General features: G+C 45.2%; 2 protein-coding genes across 5 annotated transcripts in view; one reads left to right on the top strand and one right to left on the bottom strand.

Moving 5' to 3' along the window:
* Window positions 1–1,605: 1,605 nt before the first annotated feature.
* MGME1 (mitochondrial genome maintenance exonuclease 1) lies at window positions 1,606–12,594 on the bottom strand. Its single transcript, XM_070800657.1, has 5 exons — window positions 12,219–12,594; window positions 9,450–10,031; window positions 5,913–6,132; window positions 3,114–3,246; window positions 1,606–2,766 (listed from the first exon to the last, which is right to left on the bottom strand). Exons 1-5 carry the CDS (start codon window positions 12,592–12,594, stop codon window positions 2,605–2,607), a joined length of 1,473 nt encoding a protein of 490 aa, XP_070656758.1. The 3' UTR covers window positions 1,606–2,604.
* Window positions 12,189–16,944, top strand: part of SNX5 (sorting nexin 5) — a 25,058-nt gene continuing 20,302 nt past the window's right edge. For 2 of the 4 annotated variants that reach the window (XM_070801030.1, XM_070801028.1), the window contains exon 1: window positions 12,400–12,643. In XM_070801030.1, the coding sequence (XP_070657131.1) occupies window positions 12,593–12,643 (51 nt within the window). In that variant the 5' untranslated portion in view covers window positions 12,400–12,592. The other 2 variants (XM_070801029.1, XM_019973218.2) reach the window with 2 other exon arrangements.

Here is a 16,944-nt window from a genome sequence, read left to right as displayed (position 1 = left end):
GCAACAGGTAGAACCGGACATGGAACAACGAACTGGTTCCAAATTGAGAAAGGAATACGTCAAGGCTGTATGTTATCACCCTGCTTATTTAACTTATATGCAGAGTACATCATGTGAAATGCTGGACTGGATGTAGCACAAGCTGGAATCAGGATTGCAGGGGGAGTATCAGTAACCCCAGATATGCAGATGACACCACTCTTATGGCAGAAAGCAAAGAGGAACTAAAGAGCCTCCTGATGAAAGAGAAGAGTAAAAAAGCTGGCTTAAAACTCAACATTCAAAACACTAAGACCATGGCATCTGGTTCCATCACTTCATGGCAAATAGATGGGGAAACAATGGAAACGGTGACAGACTTTTATTTTCTTGGGCTCCAAAATCACTCCAAACAGTGACTGCAGCCATGAAATTAAGACACTTGCTCCCTGGAAGAAAAGCTACGGTCAACCTAGACAGCGTATTAAAAAGCAGAGACATTACTTTACCAACAAAGTTCCATATAGTCAAATCTATGGTTTTTCCAGTAGTCATGTATGGATGTGAGAGTTGGACCATAAAGAAAGCTGAGCGCTACAGAACTGATGCTTTTGAACTGTGGTGTTGGAGAAGACTCTTGAGGGTCCCTTAGATAGCAAGGAGATCAAACCAGTCCATCCAAAAGGAAATCAGTCCTGAATATTCATTGGAAGGACTGATGCTGAAACTGAAACTCCAGTACTTGGGCCACCTGAGGTGAAGAGCTGATTTAGTGGAAAAGACCCTGATGCTGGGAAAGATTGAAGGCGGGAGAAGGGGACAAGAGAGGATGACATGGTTGGATGGCATCATGTCCCAATGGACATGAGTTTGAGTAAACTCTGGGAGTTGGTGATGGACAGGGAGGCCTGGCGTGCTACAGTCCATGGGGTCACAAAGATTCAGACATGGCTGAGTGATTGAACTGAACTAGCTTGGGACTGAACTGAACTAGCTCAGGGTGCAGAATGACAGGTCAAGGGTGTGACTATCTTCACCAGAGAGAACTTGCTGGGTCTGGGCTTCTGAACTCCAAGGTGGTGCTTGGTGGGGCTGGGGCCACACCATCTGGGACACTCCAAATAGTCTCACATGATTCCTGACTTCAGAAATTACAGGAATACAGGCTGCTTAAGAGGCTTCCTTTGTGGCTCAGCTGGTAAAGAATCTGTCTGCAATGTGGGAGACCTGGGTTTGATCCCTGCGTTGGGAAGATCCCCTGGTGAAGGGAAAGGCTATCCACTCCAGTATTCTGGCCTGGAGAATTCCATGGATTCTATAGTCCATGGGGTCGCAGAGTTGGACACGACTGAGCGAGTTTCACTCACTCACTCACTAGGCTGTTTGAAAAGCATGAGAGGTGTGGGGAGTCATCACAAAGTCTCCCTCAATCCTCCGCCCCACTCAAAGCTCACTTTCCCTGTGAGGTGACCGTGTGTGCATATGCGTGTAACACACCCCAAAGCTACCGGGTCAAGATTAAGATGGGTTAAGATTCTGAATTTACAAACAAAATCTAAACAATTCCAGGTTTGTGAAATCACCCTGTAAATGCACACATTTAAATAAAAAGCAAAACCAAAAGCCTTTACTTCATCTTTTATTTCTTATAATTAATGGCTAATGAAAGCAAAAAATGACTGTAGCACCTACTATTTTAAGATAGCAACTGTAACTTAAGTGCTAACCTACTCTATGAAACAGGGAGCCATCCCTCAGGGTGGTAGTGGGTGTTTATTTAGGTTTCCCAAACCCAGTGACTACTAATCAATTTTATCACTGATTACAGGGGGAAAAAAAAAAACCAAAACATGTCATTATTATTCCCTGTAGCTGGAAAATTCCATAAACAATTTTGTCCATGTACACAGTTCCTTGACTCAAACCAGAAGATAGCTACCAAAATACCCAGAAGTACGGTTGTCAGAGAGGGCCCAGCCGCTTCTAAGAATTACCTGGAGGAAGGCCAAGGGGCAATGCAACGATATGGGGAGTGTGCACCATCTTTCCAGAGAGCAATGTTTACTGGAGGCTAAGAGATCACGTTTATTCTTTAAAAATGGTAAATGGATCCTTTCTTCCTCGTATGAAATACAGGGAACCCCAAAACCTAAGGCATGATTTAGGAACCTCCACTGGCAGAAGCAGTTAGCTGATAGGAATTCTCACTGCATACACACCCCGGGGGTGTGTGGCCCCATCCCCGCGGTGTGCCCCAGGGAAGCACTTGGCACACTAAACCTCACCGCCCTGAATGTCTCAGTGTGAAGACTGAACGTCCTGCCCTGGACACAGAAGGTCTGAGAGTCACCAACACTGTGCCAGTCCAGTGCTGCCTGCCCCTTATCCAGGGAAATGCCAGCCAGAGGTAGCGGAGCTGGTCTTTTATGGGCACGAGTCCGATTCTTTGAATTTAACTTTTCTGGCTTCACCTTTTTGGTTGCAGTAATTCCACCAAGTTACTGGTTGCGCCTGTGTTGATGCAGCTCTCAGACCCTATGGCACCTGATCTCAGATCACAGCAAACAGCGACCCAACTTCCCGACTGTGAACAAGCGCTTCCTGTTCCCATGAGGCTTCCTGCCCCTAATCTAGTTTCTGGATATTCTGGTTCTTTTCCTTCTTTGTATATTCTTCCAGTCGAAGAAGCCACTTTGCCCAGTACTGGGAGCAGAGCTCGGCGTCCATGAAATGTGGGTGGGCAGGGGACCCGTTTTTGTAGGCCACCACGATCAAGCCACACTGAACCTAGGAAAGAGCAGGGCGATTCCAGAGTTTGCAGCGGCACCAGGACTGAGGCTCGCTCCCTTCTCACTCCAGGGCAAGCCCAGAACAAAACAATCAGCAGTGAGAGCTCCCGCCTCAGTTTCTAAGATGGGCTGATGATACACAAGAACAGAAAGATGAACATAAAGAACCCACTGTGATCATTGAAGAACTATTAACAACAAAAAGCCCAGGAAGTGGGGAAAGTGCTCTGTGAAGTGCAGAAGGACAGAACAGAGGAAGAGGTCAGATACACACAGGACAGAACTTGAAGGCGCTATGGCCTGGCATGGGCAAAGCCTGAAGCAAGCCAGGCTCTGCATCCTGACCTGAAAGCTGTAGTTGGCGTCATGGTTCACGGCACCGACATACGCCACGACTTGTAGTGGGTTGTCAAATGTGTTTCGGATGAAAGGCTTTGGCTTCTCTGATGTCTTCCAATCAATCACACAAAGCTTGCCCCTAGAGAGAAACCAAAGGAAGCCCTTGAAGGTGACAGCTCAAACTGCCCTTGAAGGTGACAGCTCAAACTGAGACTCTGTTAGGTTAACCCTGTTCTTACTATAGTTTGCTGCTTGTCACGCAATGACTATGGCTTCCATTGCCCCCAGTTCCAAGCAGACAGCCCTCTTGAGCTTTCCTTGGAACTGAAGAGGTATTGAGCCCCTCATTCAGGTCAGTGACGAGGTGTGAAGGGGTTGACCACAGGGCTGCAGTGAGGGCCCAGGGCCAGGACTGGGAAAGTCTCCCCAGAGAAAGCCTCTAAACTTTCTAGGCTTCTCTTTGGACCTCCACAGTTTAATAGTTGACAAGGGAATTGAAACTACATCTGCTATTATCTTAGTTGATTTTGCTTCAAATGTCTATCAGAATGAACCACAACAGACCAGCAGCAAAGTCCCCATTGTAAGGGACCAAGCATCATGGCGCCTCAGAAAGCAAACCTGGAGCTCAAGTCCATCAACACTTAAAAGGTACCAGTAATATGTAGAAATTCAAATGAGAAGACCTGGTTCCTGTCCTAGAAGTTTACACACAGGGCAGGGATATATTACTTTCTATTAGGGATCTTAGGGAAAAGAAAAAGTCCTGCCACATTTTTTTTAGTAAAATAACTAGTACATTCCTTCCTCTCCCCTATCCTGGTAGGGTTTTACACTTGCCAACCGCACGTGTCAAAAGGACTGCAAGGCGGATGGGTTGAGAACCAGTGACCCTCAAGCACTCTTACTGCTCTGCCTTGACTTCAGGTTCAAAACCAGCTGTTCAGAGGGAGATCCTCCTGTTAACATAGCCCTGGAGTTAGAACCTATGCAAGGTATTTATAAAACCAGGCTAGAGGAGCGCTATCTAAAAGAAAGAAAATGTGAGCTATACACACCATTTAAAATTTTCCAGTAGTTACATCCAAAAAGAAACAGGTAAAATCTTAACATTTTATTTAACCCAATATATCCAAAATATGATCATTTCAGTATATAATTAACATTAAAAAGTTGTTAGTGAGATATTTTACATTGTTTTTTGTGCAAACTCCCTGAAATCTAGTTTGTGTATTTACAGCGCACGTCGGTTTGGACCAGCCCCAGTCAAGTGCTTAGTGGCCCATAGGGCCCACTGCTGCCCTACTGGATGGTGCAGATGTAGAGGTAACACATCATCTTTGGAACTGTTTTCCATTCTGTAAAGCTTGACAATCTCTGCAAACGAAGAGAGGCCCTAGCATCCCCAGGGGGCCGCCATTCCCAGTTCTCTCGATAAAATCAAAATATCCTACAGTATCGACTTCTGCCATGTACCAGTTTCCAGAAATGTACTATAACTTATAGAACTTAATATTATGGAAAAAAAATCTTAATAGTATAAACCCAAATTAAAATTGCAGTAGGACAGTCCACAAATAGCTCTTTAACAAATGAAAAGGTGCTTAGCCTAATTTATTTTGAAACGCAGACTGGAATGATGAGACACAGTGTTAAAACACCCGTTCCCTGTGACCCCGCAATTTCCCTTTCAGGTCTGTACCACAGAGCAATGGTTTGATATCCCGGGTGCAAGTGACAAGTGCCTGGAGAATTTAAGAACTATTCGTGCCCAGGCCTACTTCAGATCGACTGGATTTACTCATATCTCATAGGTTGCTCACCAAAACAAACCAATGAACCTGTGCACCTGCTGAAAAAAACTGTCCAGACAGAACACAAGGAGACCTGGTTACTGCTACAGTTTGTAACTGTGAAACTCTAGAAATAACCTGAGAGCTCCCAATATGGAAGTGGATACAGTTCATTCATACTAAACAGCAGTTAAAAATACAGAAGAGGGTCAAAATAACAAGGCTAACACTTTCTGAACAGATAGTATACATTTTAAGTACTGTACCAGGAATGTCTCATTTAACCTCTGTAACAAACCTGTGAGGTAGGTACTATTATTTGTCCTATTTTACAGATGAACAAATGGAGGTACAGAGAAGCTAAGTAAGTAGCCCAAAGTTAAGAAGAAAACCCAGAAACCAAACTCAGGCAGCATGTCTCCAGAGCCCAGTATCTTTTAACCAGAGTTCCAAAGGTTACACTAACAGATTTTGCCCCCACCGTCTTTATTGCTCACATGCTTTTTTGGGGAATATGGATATCTGCAGATTATATCTACCCTTGAAATCTGGAGTAAGTGGGGAAAACAGTAACAGCAGCAATTTAAAGATCACAGGAAGTTTTAGTGAGCTCAGTGTTCCTATGCATGTCAAACACTGCATGGAAGCCTTGAAGAAAGTTGATTTTCAGGGCCAATAGACCAAGGTGTCATTTTTAGAGAAACAGGAAAAACAATGCAGGAATCAGATTGGATCTTATGGCTGGTACCTTGCCTGAGGGTGGGGGGCGGGCGGACATGCTGGAAAACAGGCCATCCTAGCCATACTGGACAGTTACATCTTTCCTCTGCCAAACACCCTGACTTGGGCACTTAGATTGACAAGGATGATGTGGCTCTCACCTGATGTGACTTAGCACAGGCTCTACCTTGAAGCAGGAGTTGAGAGGAAAAACTAGTGCTGGATGGGAACCATGCGTCCACCCAGAATTAACTCACCTCCACACTTGACGTGAAAAATCAAATATACTTACTGATAATCAGCCACACAGTCCAGCAGACCCACATACTGTAAGGTCTCATGTTTAACCGCACTTTCCAGGGCCCGCACTCCACTGATGTCTTTCAAAACATGCTGCACACTTTGGATGTAGCCAGATTCAAGGAGACTTTCATCTCTTTCTTTTAAGTTCCCCTGGGGTGAAAGTATGCTTTCCAAGGCTTCATGAAACTGCTTCCCTTGTAAAAACATGTCTGAAAAGAAAATCAGAAGAAAGGGACAACAAAAAATACCCCAAACAAAGCTAGTACTAAAGAACAAATACTCTATAAGACTCTGAAGAGTGAAATTAAAAATCACATGAATTTCCTTTAAGTGATAACCTCTAAGAAACCGTATTTCGGCCTCCTGTGAAACCTAAGAACGCACTTTGAGAACAAAAGGGACTAGAAGAGCTTAGATAATACAATGGATTAAAATGAAGCATTTCTAGTAGAATTAGGCCAAAGCTAGAATTGAAGATTTGGGGGCTGCAGGACCATACCTAGTGAATTCACAAAGCACTGTGAATTTTAGAATTCATTTAATGTAGGTAACCAGTAAGTTAACCAGCTGTGACAGTTGTTAGACATTTAGAGAACTGCACTTGTTTATGGTTCTTTTTACAACCAAATCTGACTTATGAACACTGGTGGAAGCGTCCTTTACCAATAGGCTTAGTGACAGGAAAGGCATGAAAATCAAGGCATGCAGGGATTAACGTTGTGGGGCTTGGGGGAGGGGAGGAAAACATGACATTCTGCACCTGCGCTTGCTTTTAGGACGAGAGCAGCCTGAGATAGTGGCTCTGTCCTCGTTTTTTTTTCCTCATACACTTTTAAGTTAAGAAAAGAGGACACAAACATATTCAACAAGTGCGAGATATATATTCACTTGACTCTTGATTAAGGGAGGAAAGACTCTTGATTAAGGGTGTTGCTACGCTAAGCACTAAGTTTGGCACTTTCAAACTTAACTTTCAAACACAGCAACCTGGCAAGGTAAGGCTCTTCACCCCCATTTTAATGAGGCCCAGGCAGTGGCTATTAAACTTCCCAAAGCAAAAAGCTGCATGGGCCTGGCCTCAGAGTCCATGCTCACTCCAGCCCATCACCCAGTAGAGCAAGAAGAAAACTCAGGGGCCATCAGGTAGCGTGACACACAGAAACAGAGGAGGAAACAGACGTGCTTGGAGACACACCCACAGAAAATGGGGAGTCATCTCAGCTAATGAGGCAATGTCGAACCATAGTACCTTTGCCAAGTTGTTTTTACAAAGATTTTGAAAGGTCAGTTCTATTACTGGCAAAAAATGGAATTGCTCTGGGGACACAACTTAGAAAGTGAAGTGAAATTCAACTGAGGACCTAAGTTATTCCACTCCAAATTTACCTGGCTTAATTGGACTTATCATTACATAAAAGGCCTACACATGTTTAAGACTTATGGAATTAAAACCCAGGGAAAAGAAGTGTAGTTTTCATCTACAGATTAGCTTTAATGAAGCAGAACACAAACATGTTAAAAACAGGAAGGAGAAAAACGGCTTTATCAAGAGCCAAGCTAAGAGACAACCCACTCTCCAGTGCAGTCTTCACCCCTGGCGAGCTCTTCACATGTAAGGTGCAAGGCAACAAACATGAGGATCTGGGTTACAGGATCCCTTAGGATGGTAAAGCTAAGAACATTAAACATGATTCAACTTGTGAAAATAAATTTTAAAAGATTTAAGCATTATTGCAGATAGCAATTAAGTTGGAGTGTTCCTTGAATAAATTGAAGGAATAAAAGTGCAGTGTTTTCAAGTCTTATATTAACAACAAAAAAATCATGAATCTCCTATATTCTAACTGACAAGCATGGGTATTTTAGAATTAACAAATATTCAATGTAGCAAAACAAAACAAAACAAAAAAAACGGAAAAAATAAACCCCAGCTTTCCCACTAGGATCAACACAAGTATAAATCAAAGTCAGACTTTCTTATCCTCTGCAATCTTCAAAAGGTAAATTGGTGCTTGGGAAAATGGCCCTATGTTCTGGGTCTTTTTTTGGTCACACTGTACAGCATGTGGCATCTTAGTTCCCTGACCAGGGATGAACTAGCGCTGCTGCAGTGGAGCCACTAGACTGCCAGGGACGTCCCTTCCTGCTCTTTTTCTTTCTTCTTTATTTTGGGCCATGACATGAATCTGTATGTGACTGCCCCATTATTAAAAAAAAAAATTAATTCTGCCTGTTTAAGGTTGATCCTAAATTGATGGAGAAATCATATCATAGTAATCTAGATCTATAAAGTTGACTTCATGGAGTCAACCAGTTTTCTTTCTGCCTGGGATATCGGGGTGGCTCAAACCAAACAACTTGTCTCCTTTATCAAAGAGCCAGCAAAGTACTTCCTTCCTTTGTGCCAAGAGCTACAGACCTAGGTACGAAACATCCCAGCAGATTTCTTAGATTCCCACAAGCTGTTTCTGGTTTAAAGAGAATAAAACAAAACAAAACTTTCCATAGGAAACAATGTCCATTTTAAATTCTAGTGTTTCAGATAAAAAACTTAAAATGCCATTAAAATATTTTTTAAAAATGCTGCTTGTTTAACAGGCTGAGAAATTTGGTTGTTGTTACTAATTAACCACGTTAAGAAGGTAGTCAGCCCCAGCATGCAGTCCTTGGCTGAGGCAGCTGAGGAATTTATATAGCACTTGACCATTTTCGCCATATCCAAACGCCACCTAAATACTTAACATTTTTCCTTTAAAACACATATGACCACAAGTTTAATGTGTTATGCATACACATATCTTTGTTCTAAGATGCCTCAAAATAAGTATTACTCCTGTATTAAAAATTAAAGTGCTTCTGGACCAGTATGGGTGCATGTCCTGCACTCTGGGAAGTGCGGACTAAAGGATGCTCAGTGCAAACTTAGCTTTAACAACGGTGATCCTGCTGGGGAGCAACGAATTCACCTGTACTAACGTTCTCTTCTTTCATCTTGCTTTTGGGTGGAATCTGTTTTACAAAAGCTATTCTCCTTGGTTGTTCAAGTTAGTGAGTTAGGACAGGAGTTGCAGGCTCTGAACATCTACCTCAGTTTACTAAGATCTAAATACAGATCACACATTCTGACTTATTGCGTCTTTAAATTTATGAGTCAGTCACTGCTGATAAGCAGACCAAAGGGGCATTTACTAGATTCTGAACAGAAAGCCTAGCAACAACTAGAACTCCATTATGTGATGATCGACTATTCCATTAAAAAAAAAATAAAACAGGAAATTCTAATAAAGTCTATAGCTTATAAAACAAATGAATTTTATACATCTTTTAGTCAAAGTATTTATCTCTGCTTTATCTGTAAAATGGGGATAATGGTATCTGTGCTTCATAGGGTTGTCATGATAATGAAGTGAGTTATAAAAAAACGCTGTTAATACTATCATCTGAAAGCAGCTCCTCCTTAGCTATAGGGGTGCCTTCTACTCTGGGAAACATAATAACTGTTAAGAATCAGGATTGAGAAGATTACTTGAAGTATATTCGGCAAAGCCATCCTCTCCTAGTTCCAGAATCATGCGCTGCCTCCACTTCTCCAGGTAGAAAGTCTGTTCTGACGTCATGGTCTGCTGCAGGACTCGGGTCACGCTTGGTATCGCATTCCTTTGCAAAGGGATTTTCAGAGGAACTGGAGGATCCCTTGCTGGGTCTGGTTTTATGCTTTTCTCTGGATTGAACAGAGGAAACCAGTTTTGTGGAACTCCTGCTTCTTCTTCTTGCTTTGGGGCCTTACTCTTACTCACCGGTCCGTAGAGTAAAGCATCTTCCTCGAACAGAGACTGTGGAGTCCGAGCATGGCCTCTGAACGACAAGACAGACCTGACCAAATCAGAGTATTTTTCCTGGTCCACTTGTTCATAAGGGTTCACTCTTTTTTTCCGGCCACACAAATAAGAGGAAGTGGAGAAAACAACACGGGGGGCTGCTTCTACAAAAAACCTCTTTGAACTCTGAAGCTGTCTGCAGATGGTCTGAAATACCTCCATCTTTAGACTTTTTTTCACTTCCCTCTGGTATACTTGTAACGTTGAAGGCCTTTTTAATTTTTGCTTTCCTATCAAAGAAAAAGTGGTGTTAGATGTGTTAAATGTTTGAACTATCAAAGTGAAAGCTGCAACGGTATGATATTGCTCTTTAAAATTGCATTCAATAAGTTTTTCAACATGTTTTAAACAGAGAACAAATGACTCCATATCGGATCTATTAATTCTAACCTTAGTTCCCTGCCGGGGCTTAATGTGGGCTTTGCACCTTTTGTAGGAGAATGTTATGCCTATAGCCTGGAATATACAGGAGGGCCCATTCTCAGAGTTCTGATCTTTAAAGGTATTAACACATTTCCAAGCATAAAAAGTTACAGAACAGAAAATAATTGTCTTGTTTGAGGTTTTTAGGAGCATTGTGACCAGACCTCCCTGGGCAGCTACAAGAACAAAGGATTCCTGCACCAAGAAGTGTGCAACAACCAGTGACATGCCACTCCTCTTTTAGGATAAAAGGAGTCTAAATTCTAACTCTGGAAAAATGGCTCTTTGGGGCACTAGTCCACCATCCTCTGGGTCTGCTGGCTTTCCAGATAAAGTTGCTATTCCTTCTCCCAACAGCTTATCAGTCAATTTCTTGTCTTGTACTGCAGGTGAGCTTGGAATTGGTACCATTTGTACAAAACTACTTTTGAAGGACCAGCATTTGTTAAATGTGAAATAGCAGACAGCTTGGGACAACGTGTCCCTAACACTCACTATGGTGCCAACTGCCGCCTATGAAGGGAACTCTGTGTGATACAAAGAAACACAGGACAGGACGCTAGAGAGGCCTGGTGGTCACACTTCGCAGTTTAACCACTAATGCCTAAACATCAGATTTCTGGGGGAAAAAAAATTTTTTTTATTGGAGTATAGCTGATTTACAGTGTTTTATTAGTTTCAGGTGTAGAGCAAAGTGAGTCAGTTATACATACACATATATCCCCTCTCTTTTAAGATTCTTATCCCATATGGGCCACTGCAGAGTATCGAGTAGAGTTTTCTGTGCTTTACAGCAGGTCCTTGTTTGCATATGTGCTGTGGTGTCCGACTCTTTGCTACTCCATGGACTCTCTAGGCAAGAATACTGGAGTGGGTTACCATTTCCTTCTTCAGAAGTAGTGGGGTATGTGTCACAACCCTTTCAAATTGTGGTGCTGAAGAAGACTCTTGAGAGTCCCTTGGACAGCCAAGAGATCAAACCCAGTCAATCCTAAAGGAAATCAACCTTGAATAGTCACTGGAAGGGCTGCTGCTGAAGTTCCAATAGTTTGGCCACCTGATGTGAAGAGCGGTCTTTCCAATAAGGAAAGATTGGGTCTTTCCAATAAGACCCTGATGCTGGGACAGATTGAAGGCAAAGGAAGAAGGGGGCAAGAGAAGATAAGACGGTGAGAGAGCATCACTATCTTCACCGTCTGAGCCACCAGGGAAGCTCACGTCACCAACTTGATGGGCATGGATTTGATCAAACGCCAGAAGACGGTGGAGGACAGAAGTCTGGCGTGCTGCAGTCCACCGGCTGCTGCAGTCCATGGGTCGCAAAGAGTCGGGCACGACTGAACAAGAGCAACAATATGTCACTCCCAAATCTGCCATTTATTCCTCCCCCCTTCTCCCCAGGTAACCATAAGATTGAAAACCAGACTTTCTGAAAAGCAGCATGGAGGGAGAGCTCTCATCTAACCCCTCACACCCCCTACAGTGGGCGCCGCTAGGATCCATTCAAGACTGGGCACTCGCGCTCCCGACCGGTCTGAATCGCCAGGGGCGGTCAGTAGGGCCCCGCCGCCATGTACGCGCTTCGGCGGAGCCCCACAGGACCAGGCCGGCGGCGACTCCTCGCGCGAGAATCACGGTAGGGAACAGCCGGCAGGGAGGTACCTCAGAAGCCGGTGCCCCTCCGCTAGCTTCAGCGCGCGAACGTCTCCGCGGACCGGTTCTTTCGTCCGTCCCGCGCTTTGCCCTCAGGCTACGCCCCGCCCAGGCACGGCGGCCCCAGCAAGCACTGCGGCGTTCATGCCCCGCCCCTATCCCTGGTCGCCCCCCAGCTCCGTGCATTTTCCAGCATTCTGTGGGGAAACCCTCCCTCCGGCGGGAGCCCGGGCGCCTCCAAATCGCGCCATTTCTCTCTCGCGAGATCTCGTGACGTCAGAGCTCGTCGCCATCTTGGGCTCTGGCTGAGTAATAAATTCCCCCGGCACAGGCGCGCGCACCCTTTCTTGAGACGTGCCTCGCTGCTAGAGTCTCTGGGTTTCCGCGTCCCCAGGGCGGCCCTGCGGTTGGCGGCTTCCGGGTGGCCCGGAGCGAGGGTAGGCCCCCGCGTCGCTTCTTTGCCCGGCTCCAAGATGGACGGCAGCGGGGACGGGGGAGGCCGCCCTGGGGGAGCACGTGGGGGCGCCGCTCGCCTTTCCCGGGGCTGCTGGGACGGTGGCGGAATCTCGAGGCCTCCCGCCGCCGTCGGGCAGGGAGGCTGGCGGAGGCGGGGCCGCGGCCGCCCCTTCCCCTGAGAGGCGCCCTGGCGGTGGCGGCGGCCCAGCCTCTTCTCTCCTCGCACAGCCAGGCGGCCCCGCTCGAGATCCGCGTCGCCATGGCCGCGGTTCCCGAGGTGTTGCAGCAGCAGGAGGAGGACCGCAGTAAGGTGAGGCCCTGGTCGCTCTCGGGCTCCGGGCCGGGAGGCCCCACCGGGCCTCTGGGCCCCACGCTCCTTTCGCGGGCCCCCAGGGGACCCCGCCGCCCTCCCTCCGCGTGGTCCGGGGCGCTCCCGGGACCCGGGCAGAGGGCGCACGCTGTGCCTATGCGGTACACAGCTCTCCCCCGGGGAGCCCGGCGGTGCACGTGAGAACCACTTTGCGCGGTGCAACGAAGCTCCGAACCGCCCCCACCCCCTCCAGAAATTTTGGGGAAATTCCGCCCAGGCCGAAGTTGGACCCGTGTTCCCTGCAACTTCACTAAAGCGCTCAGTGCGCCGCTGCGGTACTTGTGTCATTTTATGAGGTTCTCAAATAGCTGAACTTTTCGCCCTTTAGACGTGTGTGGATGTTAAATTATCCTTCCCTGCCACTCGAATCTGGAGGTAACCAGGGCAATAAATGCGTGTCACCGTAAAGATCGAATTAGGTCTCCGCTTTTATTGGTCCTGTCTTGACAAGTTACTTTGGAGAATACAGGGGTTGGTGTGAGCCACAGCGGTTTGTGCAGAACCGTCAACAAAAAAGTTTCTAAAAAAAAATTGAAAAATGGTAATCTAGGAACTCGAGGTGCTCTCAGATTTAGTCTGGAAGGCATCGCTTTAGAAACCAAAGCACGTTTTTTGGTCCACAGGTCTTTGGACAGACCTTTTCATCTAGTAAGTGGCGGTTGTACGGCTGCTGGGTTAGTTACTGAAGGTGTAAGGAGAGCGTTTTCGTTGGGGGTGTTTTTATTTCTTTGAAAGCTGAAAGAAAGTTTTCCCTCCCTAAAGCCGGAAGTGGGAACTTGAGACTCCAAAGGTAGTTTTCTCTAGAAGTTTAGATGACCGAATAGAAATTTTGATATCCCCCATCTTGCATCTCCTTTTGCGACCCATAATTAGTTTTACACTGCTGTTTAAAACTAAAGTGGACCTTTCTGTTTGTTAGTATTGTATAGCCCTGCTTGGTTTTAAGTACCTTCACCACCCTCTGACCCTCCAGCAGGACAGAATTGTGAAGGCTACTTCTTTCTGGTTTTAGTGACTGCAGGAAAGGACTATATAGAATTATTGCCCCGATTTTTTTTTAATTGCAGAAGTAAGGAGATAGGAAATTTAAATGTTACTCTTAACACAGCTTCGTTTTTCTTTCTCATCTCTGATATTGGTCCTGTGATGTGGATTAAGATGGTTTTTGAAGTGAAAGTTCATGCTTGTTCGACTCTTCGACCCCATGGACTGTATAGTTCATGGAATTCTCCAGGGGCTCTTCCCAACCCAGGGATCGAACCCAGGTCTCCCGTATTGCAGGCAGATTCTTTACCAACTGAGCTCTGAGGTTTTTAAGAAACCCAACATTAAAATGGTTTTTAATGTTCACCAAAAAAGGGAGTTCCAAATGGGACAAGAGTGAAATAACAGGCGGACAGATCTTGGGCAGTTATATTGCTGTAATATAGCTTTGTTAGTTAACTGAAAAGTTTTGCTTTTTTGCTGAAAATATTAGAAGTTCAAATTTTCCGATTGTCTGCTTAGGGATTTCCATGAGGATAGGGGTTTTTCAAGGTTGGCCCCACAAATAAGTCAGGGAGCATAGTTGATCTCGAGGATTTTTAATCTGTCTACAGAACTTTTGGCTCACAAAACGAGAATTGGCCTGTATCCAGTAGCCTGGTGCTTCCATTTAGTGGTTTCCATTTGAGCTGATGGTGTAGATTTGTCCCCTTGCCCAGAAAGCAGTTGCATGATTAATTTAGTTTTTAACTAATTCTGTACTGATGGGAAAGATTGTGTTATGTTTTTAAGTTTAGAAAAGTAAGGTTTTGCCAAGTCTAGCCCCTGAAACAGTTAACTAAAACTTTGATACCATTAGGTTCATCTCCAAGATAAATTAGTGCAGTACTGAGGCGCCGTCCCCCCGCCCAACAAACACTGGCTGGATCAACATCCTAAGGTATCTGTAGTTTTTAATGGTTAGGGGGGGAAATTGGGTTATGCAGAACCTTGTTCCCCTAAGATATTTATTCAGGCCTCCAGTCATTTGCATGTTCTCCAGGTCTCCTGTTCACCTCAAGGTCCTTTAAACATCACACTTATATTCCCACCTACAGACTCGGTGTGTGTCTGTTGTGATCCTGTGAGTCTCGCCAACCTGTGGCAAATGGAGTGTGGGTCCTGATTGTCTCCTGGGGTATTTTTTGACTCTCGTTAGTGAGCTGAAGTCAATGTGCCAGTGTACACAGAAGCTTTGTAAGCCTGCTCCCCACCGCAGCCTGGCCTTGTTACTTTCCCCTTAACTTGTCACTAGTTGGTTACCTAGGCTTTGGATGGTGTTTTCCTTTTCAGAGCCAGTCATCAGTGTTTCACCTGCTACTGCTCTGGTTTGCAGGCAGTTGACACGTGTGGAAGTTGTCTGTAGGGACACCACTCTACCGGCCTAGATGGGGTGTCCTATAACTTATATTACAGGGACAACCTGAATTTTCACCAATACTGCAAAGTCCAGAGTAACTGATTCTTGTGGGCTGGAATTTTCCACTGTGTTTATGCTGCCAAGTCGCTTCAGTCGTGTCCGACTCTGCGACCCCATAGACAGCAGCCCACCAGACTCCCCCATCCCTGGGATTCTCCAGGCAAGAACACTGGAGTGGGTTGCCATTTCCTTCTCTAATGCATGAAAGTGAAAAGTGAAAGTGAAGTTGCTCAGTCGTGTCCGAGTCTTAGCGACCCCATGGACTGCAGCCTACCAGGCCCCTCCGTCCATGGGATTTTCCAGGCAAGAGTACTGGAGTGGAGTGCCATTGCCTTCTCCGACTGTGTTTATGGCATGACTTTAAATTCGAGAAGTATGACTTCTCAGAGTTGCCCACGCCTTAGTTCTGGATCAGCAGCTTGCACAGAGTGTCTTAAGATCTCCCTTTGTGAATGCTACCGTGACAGATCACGATCTGCCCACTTGATGTGCTGTGGGAAGAAATGGCCCAGGGAGATTATACGAGAATTTTTTGGATTCTGAGATCTAAGTGCTACTTTGGTTTGAGACCTAGTAAGAGACTAAGATCTAATAATGTAGAACTTTAGCTTGAACCAGGGTTTCTTAATCTGAGCACTACTGACAGACATTTTGGGCTTCCTTAGTGGCCGTCAAAAATAAATGCAGATATTGTCAAATGTCTTGGTTGAGAATCACCAGTTTAGACTTTCTAAGATGGTATGGTGGGGAAGGTCAGCTTATGTTAGAGGCTAATCTTTAATGTGCCAATTTGTTTCTATTTTTTTTCAGATGTTTGATAAATTCTAAAGAAATAGCATAAAACATAAGCATTGTTGACTGTCTTTGACATTAATAGAATTAGCCTTCACCCAGTGTTGAGGAACCTGATCAAAAGATGGTGAAGGGTTCTGGGTAGCGGAGGGTTACAAAGGCTGCTGCGCTTTGTAACACCGTGTTGGAGTTCACCGGCCACTTTGGACAGTGGAAACCTGAGGCTCTGATGCCAAAGTGGTGTGGGGTAGAATTGAAGTTGACTGAGACTGTGCTGCAGGGTAGAACATGGTTTAAAAGCCTGCTTTTTAAATATGTTGCTCTCTGTTGTCCTGATTGCTTGAGGAAATTAGGATATAGTACCATTGACCAGTGGTGACAGGCACATGCAGTGAAGTTAGGTAGTATTTACGGAAACAACCTTTCAGTGAACCCAGGTTTATAGAGAGAAGGGATGGTGGGACATCTTGTCTTGCATGAATAGCAGATTTGTTTTCTGTGGGTCTAAATTGAGAAGTATCTTTACATTACTGTGAGAAACTTGCTCCTTCAACCCCCACCCTGAAAGGATACTTCACCCCCAACACCTGTATATTTTCTGATTAGCCATTGAGTTACTCCTTAAAAAAAAAAAAAAAAGATTATGTATTTTAGCTGCCCAGCTCCCTGACCAGAGATCGAACCTGCCCCCTCCCCGCACTGGGTAGCGCAGTCTCAGTCACTGGACCATCAGGGAAGTCCCCACGGAGTAACTCTTAAGAAGAAATTTCCCCCCCTCTAAAAGGGGAAAGTGAAATTTCTCAACTGTCTCGTACCCCAAAGGCAAAACGTAAATACATAGGTAAGAGTGAAGGTGCAAGAGCAACTGACCTTCAGTACAGACATTGGGTCCTTGGCTTGACTTCCCCTCTTCCTTTTTACACATTTGGTGTAAGTTGTTCAGACTGATACATGGTCTGGAGAGAAAACTGTAGTTTTCTCAATAGTTGCTTATGTTAACCTGTGG

The sequence above is a fragment of the Bos indicus genome, chromosome 13 (assembly GCF_029378745.1).
Source record: "Bos indicus isolate NIAB-ARS_2022 breed Sahiwal x Tharparkar chromosome 13, NIAB-ARS_B.indTharparkar_mat_pri_1.0, whole genome shotgun sequence".
NCBI lineage: Eukaryota > Metazoa > Chordata > Mammalia > Artiodactyla > Bovidae > Bos > Bos indicus.
The sequence above is the reverse complement of the archived record's forward strand: the minus strand, read 5'-3'. Positions and strand labels throughout refer to the sequence as shown.

Bases quoted from the DNA above. Each gene is read 5' to 3' on its own strand.
- MGME1 (XM_070800657.1), bottom strand. From the start codon at position 12,594: ATGGCGACGCGGATCTCGAGCGGGGCCGCCTGGCTGTGCGAGGAGAGA. The intron at 3,247-5,912 runs GTAAGTATATTT...GTTTCTCTCTAG, and splicing joins GACTGTGTGGCTGATTATCA to GGGCAAGCTTTGTGTGATTG. The intron at 2,767-3,113 runs GTCAGGATGCAG...GCTCTTTCCTAG, and splicing joins ACGCCAACTACAGCTTTCAG to GTTCAGTGTGGCTTGATCGT.